The 12745-nt window shown below is 40.2% G+C and overlaps 1 protein-coding gene across 2 annotated transcripts in view; it reads right to left on the reverse strand.

Moving 5' to 3' along the window:
• Positions 1-12745, reverse strand: part of ATR (ATR serine/threonine kinase) — a 152935-nt gene that overhangs the window by 10670 nt on the left and 129520 nt on the right. For both annotated transcript variants that reach the window (XM_033958442.1, XM_033958441.1), the window contains 6 exons: positions 11349-11483; positions 7794-7994; positions 4982-5125; positions 3398-3548; positions 1782-1938; positions 243-396 (listed from right to left, as the gene is read on the reverse strand). In XM_033958442.1, the coding sequence (XP_033814333.1) occupies positions 243-396; positions 1782-1938; positions 3398-3548; positions 4982-5125; positions 7794-7994; positions 11349-11483 (942 nt within the window). The remainder of the gene's footprint in view (positions 1-242; positions 397-1781; positions 1939-3397; positions 3549-4981; positions 5126-7793; positions 7995-11348; positions 11484-12745) is intronic.

Here is a 12745-nt window from a genome sequence, read left to right on the forward strand (position 1 = left end):
AACAACGATTCAAGTAAATTACATATTATGGTAGAATGTTACAAATTAGAAGATATCTGGAATTTTTTCCGATAGAATTACATAGCAAGATTCAGGTAATTACAGGATACAGTGGGGAATAACAATATATTCGGGTAACAGAAGAGAGTTACTGTTTAATAAAACCTCAGGAGCAGCTCCATAAGATTAGGAGGCATCTGGGCAGCTTGTGTTTATTACTAGAAGTTATTTCTTCTGCATACCTTATTGAAGAGGCAGTTGAAGTCCACATGTATGCATTCTCCAGTAAAAGAATCAAAGAGAATATTTTCTCCATGTCGGTCTCCAAGACCCAAGATGTAACCAACCATTGACATTACAGCAGTGGACCGGCAGTAGGCAGATCTGCTATTATACCTAAAAACAATGCACAATGCTGCTTTAAATACAGACCAGATGTAAAAACTACCACCGCAAAACTAGTGAATGCTTCTTTTGAAAATAAAACCTTTTCTAATTGAGAAAGACAAACTAAACACTGAAGAGGTATGGTGGATCCCATGTTTATCCTGAGCTTTTAGCAAACATTGTAACATTTGAGTCCTGTCTTTACTAACTTATGAAGACATTTAACATCGGGATCTGGATAGTCCCTTCTGTTGTCCTTATCCCCCCCTTTCTCTGCACCCACCATTAATAAAACCAAAACACCTTATTGTGGTAAATAGCCGCAGATCTTTATTACATCACATTAACCAATAAATTAACTTGCATAAATTAACATCATTAACATATTGAACATCAATTGACAATCAACCTCAGCAAGCTCCTCCCGAGCTACCCTGTGTAAACAGTACCTTTGCCCCCGACCCCGCCACCAACAGCAAGTGTCTGAGGGGTGGCATGACCTCATGCCCCTTTAACCCGGGTCACCTGACTCCAAGGCACGGCTCCCAGCCGGCCCACCGCTCATCGCCGGATGAGCCCCAGCACCCAGTAGCTCGGGAGACCCGCCTCCCACGCCACGAAGACCTCAACCAAGGGTGGGAGGGTGGGACAAAATTCTGCCTTGGAGGACCTGCAACAAACCTAGTCCTCCAAGGCTCGTTCTAACAACCCTATGTAAAACGCCCCCTTTTACCTACACTATCCAATCCCTACCCCTCCTTTTGGCGCAAGCCCCTCCCCTTTTTCTTTACAAATTCTACCTTACTAACGGTTCTCCGCCCCCCCCCCTCCTAGCTTGCCTACATGCAACATGAGGGCCTCCCAGCCCCGTGTTACTCTACGCCCTTTGAGACAAGCTCTCGGGCTCCTTCGTTCAGTCAGATATTTGTCATGTGTTATACTAGTTCAGGGGTAGGCAATTCCGGTCCTCGAGAGCCGGAGCCAGGTCAGGTTTTCAGGATATCCACAATGAATATGTATGAGATGGATTTGCCTGCACTGCTTCCTAGAAATGCCAATCTATCTCATGCATATTTATTGTGGATATCCTGGCTCCAGCTCTCGAGGACCGGAATTGCCTACCCCTGTACTACTTTATTGATGTAACCTTCATTTAAGGTGATTGTTAGCAGTGTTACAACAACAAGACTCTTGTAAACAGAAAAAAAATATCTCTCTGCTGTTTACAAAATAAACAAAAGCTTTTGCCGCCTTTCACCACAGTTAGAAACATTTTAGTGTGGTTCTCATTAGATAGCAGAAAGTGAAACTACTAATTAGTAACTGAGAGGAAACTGTCTTAGTTGTATTACTAGAGAAGTAATAGAAAAGCGTCAGTATGACGCACTACTGACCAAGAAGTAGGATCTGGAAATGTTCTCAAGAACCACTCATGAAAAACAGGAGGATGTCGAGGCAGAAGCTTCTCTCTGAAAACAGCCAGCTTTTCCTGTAGAGGTGTTGACTTTGGCAGCATGCACTGACGAAGCTCCTTTCCACTCATATATACCCCTATCCAACAGAAAGTACAGCTTAGCAAAGACAGAACTAAAGAACGGAGGATCAAGACTCTGAAAACAGTGCTGCATTCGATCACAAGCAGGTGTTTAACAGAGCACAGATTGTAAGGGCCAATGTTCAGTGCTTTTATTTGGAATGACTATGAATTTTTAGACCATACTATGATATATAAATAAGAAATACTGTAATAAAATAAGGGGAAATTCATCAAGGAGTGCTAACCAAGCAATGTAGTGCTTACTAAATGCTAAGACACCCATAGGACTATAATGGGTGTCTTAGCATTTAGCAAGCGCTAAATCTTTAGTGCCCCTTAACGAACTCCCCCATGCTCCATAGCTACATCCCACCTGCCAGCCATAGAGTATACCTGCTTGTAAGATTTCTTCTTATACAGGCCAGTTTGTTGTCATCTTTCTTAGGAAGATGAGAATACAAAATCCTTCATTTATTTCATATCTAGCCCTCCCCTCAAGCCTATCCCCAAAATTTGTGTGACATGGTAATAGGGAAAATTGTAATACTGCGGTAACCATGATAATTCCTGCAAAGAAAGAGAAAATCTGCACAGTATTACTGCAGAAACAGTAATAATGATCATGGTTTTAATATGGGGATGGGAAGCGTTAAAGCTCACTGACTTTGAAGAACAGCTGCTTAATGAACTCAAACTTCTGAGAATGTTTTGTCATTTTTGGCAGAGCAAGAAAATGATTTGGCCTAAACTAAACCAGCTTGCAAAATATCTGTTAGCTGTTCCAGCAACCAGTATCTCATCTGGAAGGACATTTTCACTTGCTGGACTTACCACTGATGACCCAAGAATACAGCTGAAGCGTGAAACAGTTGACGGACTCTTTACATAGACATTACCGATTATACAGCTCACTTTTTCCTATTTTTCTTGATAGTTAAATAGATTTTTTTTTCAAGCTATACATGAGTTATTTCTCTGTTTAAATTAGTGGGAATGGGGTGGGGACAGGAATGCATAAGGAATGTGGAAAATACTGAGAGGATGGTTAGGGAATGGGGACTGTTTCCATTACTATGTAACTCTCTACTAGAATGGGCCATTATTAGAACATTCAGCTTCCAAGGTTCCCTAACAAACTTAGCTATGAGGACCCCAAATTTCTGTTAGTTGTTCTAGTTTTTACTATACTTGTAATGTGCCAGAAAGACCCAGCTGCTAGTTGATCCTATTATTGCAGCCTGCCTTTGTTCTTTCTTCGGTGGCTAAGGGTTCAGGAAGAGGTTCCCTCAAAAGCCAGACTACCTTATCCACCTAGCAAATGTCACCAAGGGGCTTAGGGCCATCAGTAGCAAAAGGACCTTAAATAACAAGCCTGGATTTCTTGAAGGTTGCAGATGAGACAGACCATCATAACAACTCCAGATTTAATATTTTCAAAATTTGAAGGTAGAATGAATACAGGCTTTTTTTTACCTTTTTCCTTGTATAGTTTATTTAGTATCGGTCTTAACCCAGCAGTGTTATTTATCCATTCGATTATACCACATTCATCATTCAGTGGAATTACCGAATAGGTTCGGATATGCAGTTCCCGCCTACGTGATTCTGCATCCTTCCGCAAACACTGCAAAATAAAAATTAGAGAAGCTATCAGCAAGTTATATCAAGTAAGTATGTTCAAGAAGTTAGCATTCCTATTGCATTTTCATTCCCATAAATATATACTTTAACTATCAATTTTTTAGTTCTACCTAAGACTATATAAAATCTAACCTCTCCCAAGAAAAAACTTCACTGGGCAGACTTTTACAGTCTGTGTCCCATATATGGCCATTCAGTTGAGGATGGGCTGGGGTGGTTTAAATGGGCTAGAGTGAACTTTGACAGAGACTTCATTAGGTGGTACCTAAGCACAGTACCAGGCAAAGCTCTGGGTTTCTGGCCCAGAAATATCTAAGAAAAAGGGCAATTTAAATTAAATCATTAATTTATATAGAATGTAAGGTTGGGCAGACATGATGGACCATTCGGGTCTTTATCTGCCGTCATTTACTATGTTCACAAGAATTTGCTGAAGTTTGTTTATTCTTTTTTTTTTTGTTGCCTGCATATAACTTCATGGCATGGTTTCACCTGTTATTACTTCCAGTCCGAGACTCTATAAGTCTGTTAGAGCACAGTTCTTCAACCGCCGGTCCGCAGAAAATTCCTGCCGGTCTGCACAAGGCCGGCGAGATGGACGCCATTAAATTTCCTACCCTGGTGGTGTTCGCAGAAATCTTCTGTTCCTCCCAGTTCTGTTAAACCGATGTGAAAGTATGGACATTCCAAGGCCATATAAAGATTTAGGGTTCCTTTTACAAAGGTGCATTAGGGCCTTAACGCGCGGAATAGCGCGCACTAAAATGCCGCGTGCGCTAGCCGCTACCGCCTCCTCTTGAGCAGGCGGTAGTTTTTCAGCTGGCGCACGCTATATCCAATGCGTGCGCTAAAAACGCTATATCCAGTGCATGCTATATAGCGCATGCTATATCCGGTGCGTGCGCTAAAAACGCTAGCGCACCTTTGTAAAAGGAGCCCTTAGGGAAGCAAATGGGGCATAAAGCTGTCTCAGCCAGGTATGTTAGAACATGAGGCAACAGCATCTGTTGCTGGCTCAAACATGCATTTCACTCACTTTTCTGCTCACCGTTTCCCTCATCCTTTCCAGGGGCTTTGTAATCTGGACCACTGACCCCCTTGTCTCTTCCTAATCATGGCCCTGCATTTCTGGTTTCTAGCTGCTTTTCTGCAGTTACTGGTATGTCATCTATTAGGTTCTACTTCACAATAAATACTGTTAGCAGTGATCTAAAGACAAATACTGAACACCATCGCTGCAGGACTATGTCTGGTGGGAATCGGGTTATTCTTTTCTCACTTGCTCAGTAGTGAAGCAGATTCCTTAGACTTTATATGTATTACAGCAGAGCTAAAGTAAATATTAAAAATGATAAACAGGCCATTCTGCTATCTGAACCATTTACTATTAAATCATATTTTTAATAACTCTGATACCTTGTTTATTAGGGAATTAAACTCCATGAGTCTGCAGTCTTTTCTTAAATCATCGTTTGGTTTACACATCATAATATGTGATTTTCCATCTGAACCTTTTAAAGAAATCTTCTTGGGTTTCTGAAGAGAAGCCAGAATCTCCACCTGAATAAAAGACAGTAAAGGTATAAATTATAGATCACAAATTGATTAACACTGGCTAACCCTCCCTTTTATTAAATCGCGGAAGCAGTTTTTAGTGCAGGCCAGCGTGCTGAATGCTCTGCACTGTTCTTGATACTCACAGGAATTCTGAGTGTCAGAAGCAGCGCAGAGCATTCAGCACGCCAGCCTGTGCTAAAAAAACACTTTCGTGGTTTTGTAAAATGGGGGGAGGGGTTGTAAATAAATGAAGTTCAAAAGGAAGCCCCTAATACTGAAGACCTCTTAGCTTTGAAGAATGATGCAAATAGATTGCCTAAGAGTTCAATCACACCCAAGGCTCAATGGGTAAAGAAAGACATTAAAAAAATTTTTATCACTCCTTTTTCTAGGCTCTTATTTTAACTATAAACTATCATTCTTATGTAACCAAATGTGTCAAAGTCAAAAGCAGCTTTCTCCCAGGTTTTCCTGACAATACAAGCAAGCGTTTTAGGATCTCTCTGAATCAGGGTTTTAAACTTGGTAGCAAAACAGCCAAAATGCCTTCCTGCAAGGTCAATGGAAGAAGGTGAAACATAGAAACACGATGGCAGACAAAAGCCAAATAGTCCATCCAGTCTGCCCATCCACTATCTCTCCCTCTAAGAGATCTCACGCTTTCTTGAATTCAGACACAGTCTTTGTCTCCACCACCTCTACCGAGAGACTATTCCATGCGATCCATTAAATCACCAGACAACAAAGGTAGGAAAAATAATTTTATTTTCAATTTAGTGATCAAAATGTGTCAGTTTTGTGAATTTATATCTGCTGTCTATATTTGCTCTATATTTGTCTATTTTTCTATAATTGTTACTGATTGCATATTTTAAAGTCATCTGTCTTGGCCTCTTTGAAAAATAAACCTAAATATAAATGATAATCAAAATTTTCTGTGCATACAGTATGCTTTGTGGTTTTTAAATTTTGTGGTTACCATTGTGTATTAAGATTATATTGTATGTCTATGAAAAATGGATGGAAGAAATTGCATTACAATTAGTACTATTGTTATGGGGATGGGGTCAGGGGCGAAGCTTGGGCAGGTCTGGGGCAGAGGAACTCGGGTTGGTATTTGTTAGGCTTAGGGGGTACTTGGCTTGAAGAAGTTGAGAAACACTGCTCTAGACCATGTCCCTACCACAGAGAGCATGACTTCAGGCACAGAACAGTCTACAGACAGAATCAACAATATAAGGAAAATGCTGCATACTCTGTTGGTAGAAAAAAAATTGCAGTGAAACACTGTACAGCTGAATCACCACATCAACAGCTATTGAACTGTGCTGAATTAAGAGTTCTATCAAGTAGGAGCAAGGGCCTAATCACAATGAAAACTGCCAGAAAGGAATTGAGAAAACGTGCCGAAGAGAGCTGTACAACAAAATGCGAGATGTAGAGGCCAGCTGTATTATGAACCTCTACTCAAGGTACCACACCTTCTGCAGCAGAAACACTAGCGAGATAATGATGAAAAGATTTTGCTAAAGCCTTAAGGGCAAAAATTGACTCAGAAAGAATCAGCCTAGGTAAGACAGAATGAAAATGAAAAACTCTAAGAGCAAAAAGGCAGCCGCTTACCAAAAGTGACAGTACACCTAAGAAGGAATCCCAGCTGCTCTGAAAAAATATTTCAAGCTTGTTAGTTGGTAGAATGTCCAGATAACTTCTTATGTAATCCGCCTTGAACCGCAAGGTAATGGCGGAATAGAAATCACTAATGTAATGTAATATAGATGGATCAGTCTTGCGAGCAGGTGCATGATCATAAAAAAATTAAAAAATGAAAACAGACTAAATTGTATCCATGCCTCCACAGGTACTGCAGAATGTAACCTTATCAATAAAACCCTCTTCCACAACCTGCAGGTCTGCATTCAACTTCTATTGCACATCTCACATCTCATACTTTGATATGAACTGCATAAGTAGTAAGCAAGGCAAGGAAAAAGGAGGTACTGATGCCCCTGTATGAGACTCTGGTGAGACCTCATTTAGAATATTGTGTACAATTCTGGAGGCTGCACCTTCAAAAAGATATAAAAAGGATGGAGTTGGTCCAGAGGACGGCTACTAAAATGTATGTGGTCTTCATCATAAGGCATATGGGGACAGGCTTAAAGATCTCAATCTGTATACTCTGGAGGAAAGAAGGGAGAGGGGAGATATGATAGAGATGTTTAAATACCTACGTAATATAAATGTGCATGAGTCGAGTATCTTTCATTTGAAAGGAAACTCTGCAATGAAAGTGCATAGGTGATAGGCTCCGGAATAATCTAAGGAAATACTTTTTTACAGAAAGGGTGGTAGATGCATGGAACAGTCTCCCAGATGAGGTGGTAGAGACAGAGACTGTGTCTGAATTGAAAAGGGCCTGGGATAGGCATGTGGGATCTCTCAGAGAGAGAAAGAGATAATGCGAATGGACAGACTAGATGGGCCATTTGGCCTCTTTCTGCCTCCATGCTTCTATGTTTCTATGTTTCAATTTTGTATTTCATTTTATCAATTCTTGTTCATTAATTAATGGCTTTGTTTACTTTGAATTTAATATTGGTCTTCAACAAATTAAAAAAAAATATTCAAACCAAGCTTTTGCTATTAATATCCATAACTTGAGGTTTACCGTATCATCAAAACTGGCAATGTAAGCCCAATGCCCTGGGAATGGGTCATGATGAGAATGTGATCCAGGCATAGATGGGAGAGTAGGAATCATCACAGATTGTAATGGAATAAGGATCTCACTGAATGTGGCCTCTTCCACCAGCCTCTTCAGCACCTTAAAATGAACACTCATGCTTAATGTGGTGCTGTTACCATCCACCTGGAGAAGACATAAAGAGCAAACACAGTCTTTTTAGGAGGATATATAGCAGGAATATCAATGTAGAAAATGACATTGAGGCAAAGATTGTTCCCATCACCACAAAATACAAAATTCCATTTGTACAAAAATTGAGCAATCTGTGTTATTGAAAATGATGGCATCAGTGTGGAGTTTGAGCTTACGGGGACAGGGTGGGGATGGGGTGGGGATGTGGATAAACTTTGTCTCAATGTCATTCTCTATATTAACAGAAAAAGTAGCAGCATGCACACTAGTGCTACAGCATTTTGGACACTTGACTATATGTTAAACTGTGAGCTGCTTTGGAGAAATGTGGATTATAAATGTTTTAAATAAATTCTAGAGATAGCAAAAATGGAGCAGAGATAAATACTTCTTTCAAGGTATCAGGAAAATATTAATAAACCCTTCAACTAGTCTCTGGCTGGTGCCCTTGAACAAGATGTTACATTTGAAGTGTGGTCAGAAAGAGGGCCTTTAGCAAAATAGTGTTGGGAGAGAGAGTGGGTTATGGGTTTATATATAATTGTTATTGTCTTGATGGATTTATCAAGTGTTGTTTCTGAGACTATGTATGATTTTTCTTGTACACTTGTTGAATGATTAAAAAGGAATAAAGAATTATAAAAAAAAAAAAAAATTTATTGAGTTTCTAAAGCTAACAAAAATGCAATACAGTATCTATATAAATAATATTAATCATATATGCATTTATAATCAATCAAAATCCATACAACAACAACAAAAAAGACCCCCATCCAACCAACATTTCATAAGGGCCTTTTCTGTTATGGGAACCAATCTAATACAATAAACTCCTAAGATAGGAGACCACCAGAAATGTAACTATCTTTTTTTGTGTAAAAGGGTAAACACATGGTTATTGCATTTATAGAAACTGAAGGATAAGGCTTTTTAAAATCAATTGTTGATATATATATTACAGAAAGGAGTAGAGTTGGGGGCTGTATTTTATGGAATGTTTATGTTTTGTAATTTATGAATTTTTATGCATTTTATAAATTGAAAATCTCATGCGTCTGTTAAAAGTGATTAATAAATCACAGTAAGTAAATAAATAAATGTATTGCTTGTTTGAACCCAAGTTTGGGAAGGATGTTTGAAGGAAGAATAGTGCTCATCTCTCAGGAATTTAAAACCAGCTCAAAGTATCAAGAGTTTGAGTTTGAGTTTGAGAGCCAGGAGCCTTAGTTGTCTTTGGATGTGTACTGTTAAAAAATCTACCACTTTACTCACAAATAGCAAAACTGCTCCTTATATGTGTAAGCAGCAAAACTTAGGGCCTCTTTTACAAAGCTGTTTAGCGCGGGCCGCTGCGGTAACGGCCCTGAAGCCCATAGAGATTTAAAGGGCTTTCGGGTTGTTGCCGCGCAGCTTTGTAGAAGAGGGGGTTAGAGATGTTGCTTTTTTTTTTTTTTTTAACAATTTCATTCACACACACCCTTTTTAAGGAGCCACGTTAGGCTTTTTTATCACTGGCTGCGGCGGTATGAGCTCCGACGTTCATAGAATTCCTATGAGCGTGGGAGCTAATACTACCGCAGCCTGTGATAAAAAAAAGCCTTATGCGGCTTAGTAAAATTGTGTGTGTTGGGGGAAATGTTTTATTTCTGATGCTTATTTGACTACACACCTTAATCTAAACTTCACAAGGTATGATACAATAATATATCATAAAATAATACAACTGATATATAATACAAAAACAAAACCATCTGAGAATCCTCTTATCTAACATACCCATACTAGCAACCCCCCAACCATCAAAACAAATAAGACAATCAAAAAATGCATGTGTTCTACCGGTATATATAGTTTAGGAAAAATTCCATGTTCTGCAGAGCCTTTCTCAAAATATTTTTTTTCACATGGACATTTTTGTCTTCATTTGGAGTAGAGAATGACACGGTGACAAAATTCACCACTGTTCCCTTCCCCGTGGATAACCGTGGGAAATAATCCCATGTCATTTTTTAGTGGCTTCCAATACAAGCCCGCATCCAATTCAAACTATACTGCATGTTATTCAAAACATTAAACGGAACGGCACCCACCCACCTAAACAACCGTCTAAACAGGAACCTCTCAACCAGACAAAGGAGAACCCAGTCCCCTTTCTCCTACCCCCCTTTTAAAGGAACTAAACGCAAAAAGATGTATGACAACTTACTAGCAACACATGCAGCTAAATTGGACCCCACCATCACCAACCTACTGATAGCTTCAACTGACCTCAAGGCTTTCCGCAAAGAAATCAAGACCCTACTATTCAAGAAATTCACCCAAATGTCCTAACCCCTTCCTTTTCCCCTCTCGCCCCCTCTTAGCATCCTCACTTCAAAATTGCCGCGGCTAAGCTTATTTTCGCAAAAGGCAAGTTCGATCACGTCTCCCCACTCCTCTCCAAGCTTCACTGGCTCCCAGTATACTCCAGAGTCCTCTATAAATGTGCCTGCTTAGCCTTCAAGATCCTACATGGCGTCCTTCCTCCCGTTATCCCACTCTTTTGGAATTCCTCAAACCCACACTCCACCAGACCCTCCCAAAAACTGAAACTATCATTCCCCTCTATAAAAGGTATATCCCGCGCAGGAAAACTCGGAACATCCCTCCCCTTTAGAACCACAGAACTCTGGAACAACCTTTCATCCCCGCTCAGAAATTCAAGCTCCTTCCAATCCTTCCACAAACACTTGAAAACTTGGCTCTTTTCAAAAATCTAATCACCTCCCGTTGTCCAGTATCCTGTCCCTCTCTATCTCCTTAGTCCCTCTCCTATATCCCCTTATTGTAGTTCCTTTCCTCTTAACTTTGTAAACCATACCGAGCTCTGCGCCTGCAGAGATGGCGCAGTATACAAACCTAAGGTTTAGTTTAGTTTAGTTTTAGACCTTACACCTTTAATTGTATTCCTCTTCCTGGAAAAGTCCAGCTATCTTTTTGATGTACTAGGTCCAACGTCTTTAATTGTATTCCTCTTCCTGGAAATGTCCAGTTATCTTTTTGATGTAATCTGCTTAGAACTGCAAGGTACAGGCGGAATATAAGCCATTAATGTAATGTAATGTAGTGTCTATTTCAACCTCAGTCCTTCTACAAAGCAAAGATTGAGAGTCAGTGGTTGTGCCCATTCATACTCTGATTCTTCTCTCTCTCCTTAAAGAATAACATGAAGATGATTTCCCGCGGTTATCCGTAGGGACGGGAATGGTGATGAATTTTGTCACCATGTCATTCTCCAATTTGTAGTGCTTACTGTCTGCATACAATACATTAAAAGTCATCCTCTCATTGAAAGCCAGCACATACCGGTTTGTTGCAAAGCTCAAGGAGTTTATCAGTTAGGCGAGTTGCATCACCAATAAATTTTCCTAACGAGCCCTTCAATTGGATGGCTTTGTTGAGGATTTCCTTGCACCTATTCACACGCATTGGGTACGATGACTGTGAAAGAAAATTTTTTTTTTTAAAGACCGAAATGAAAACTTACTGTTACCGCTGGCTTGAACGGTTTACACAAGTATTTTGGACAAAACTGTGAACAGTTTTATTTAATAAAATTACTTGCTCATATTTGATGTAGCATTTACTACTCTTCTAGAGCAGAAGTCTTCATTATGTGAACAGTGAACCTCTTCCTATTGAGCAAGGGTCATTGACGCCATTTGTGAAAGCTTCAGGTTTGAAAATAATTATACATGCAAAATGACACCAGCGCAAGGTTTTAAAATTATAACCAAGATTTATTGAATTATTAGTTCTATTTTTCCCACTATCAAGGCACAAAAGCTGAACTGTATAACACTGAACAATATTTCCAGCTACTTTAATGCTCAAAAATGAAGCCATTAATACAAATCTATGGGAGACAAGTAATGAAAGGGAATTTGTACATTTGTGCAGTAGATTACATAAATATTTATTTTAAATACTTGTAACCCACACTATCCAAATATTCTAGGCGGCTTCCATACAATAACATTCATAATAAAATCTTAAACAATACCAAAAAAAATTTAATACACCAACTCATACTCATTACATATCCGCTGCATTGCAAATGAAAAATGTGCCCATTCAGGCAATATTCCCTTCAGCACAATGAAATTTGCTCATTATATGCTTCAAAAAATAGACTACGGGAGCTCAAGGCAGCCATTTCCTATGAGCGATCTGCACGGGGCAGGAGCATGGGAAGATCGCTCCTGCCCCGAAAACCCGCTAGAACACCAGGTAAGGCTTATGGGGGGGGGGGTTACAGGGCTTAAAATAGCCCGAAAAATTAAAATGTTTTTTTATTTAAAAATCGCAAATGACTGAATCCGTGGATATACACATATATATATACAGTGGTACCTTGGATTACGAGTTTCCCCATAGGAAATAATGGAAACTCGCTTTGATACGTTCCCCCCTCCAAGAGAACCAGCATTGCTCCCCCCGAAGGCCCCCCCCTGTGATCCGGCACCCTCCCCCCCGCGATTCGGCACCCCCCCCCCGCCACTTCTTACTGTCATCTGGGCACCGGCACTGGTATGTCCTGTGCGTTGGTGCCGGTGCCCGAAGATCAGACTCCTCTTCTGCTGGGCCTTGAGCATCAAGGCCCAGCGAGTTTATGTTCTCTCCAATTGTGGCAGGGGGGTGCCCGATCGCGAGGGGGAGGGTGCCAGATCGCGAGGGGGGAGCTCGTAAATCGAGCCACGTTC

Source organism: Geotrypetes seraphini, chromosome 9 (genome assembly GCF_902459505.1).
Source record: "Geotrypetes seraphini chromosome 9, aGeoSer1.1, whole genome shotgun sequence".
NCBI classification, from domain to species: Eukaryota; Metazoa; Chordata; class Amphibia; order Gymnophiona; family Dermophiidae; genus Geotrypetes; species Geotrypetes seraphini.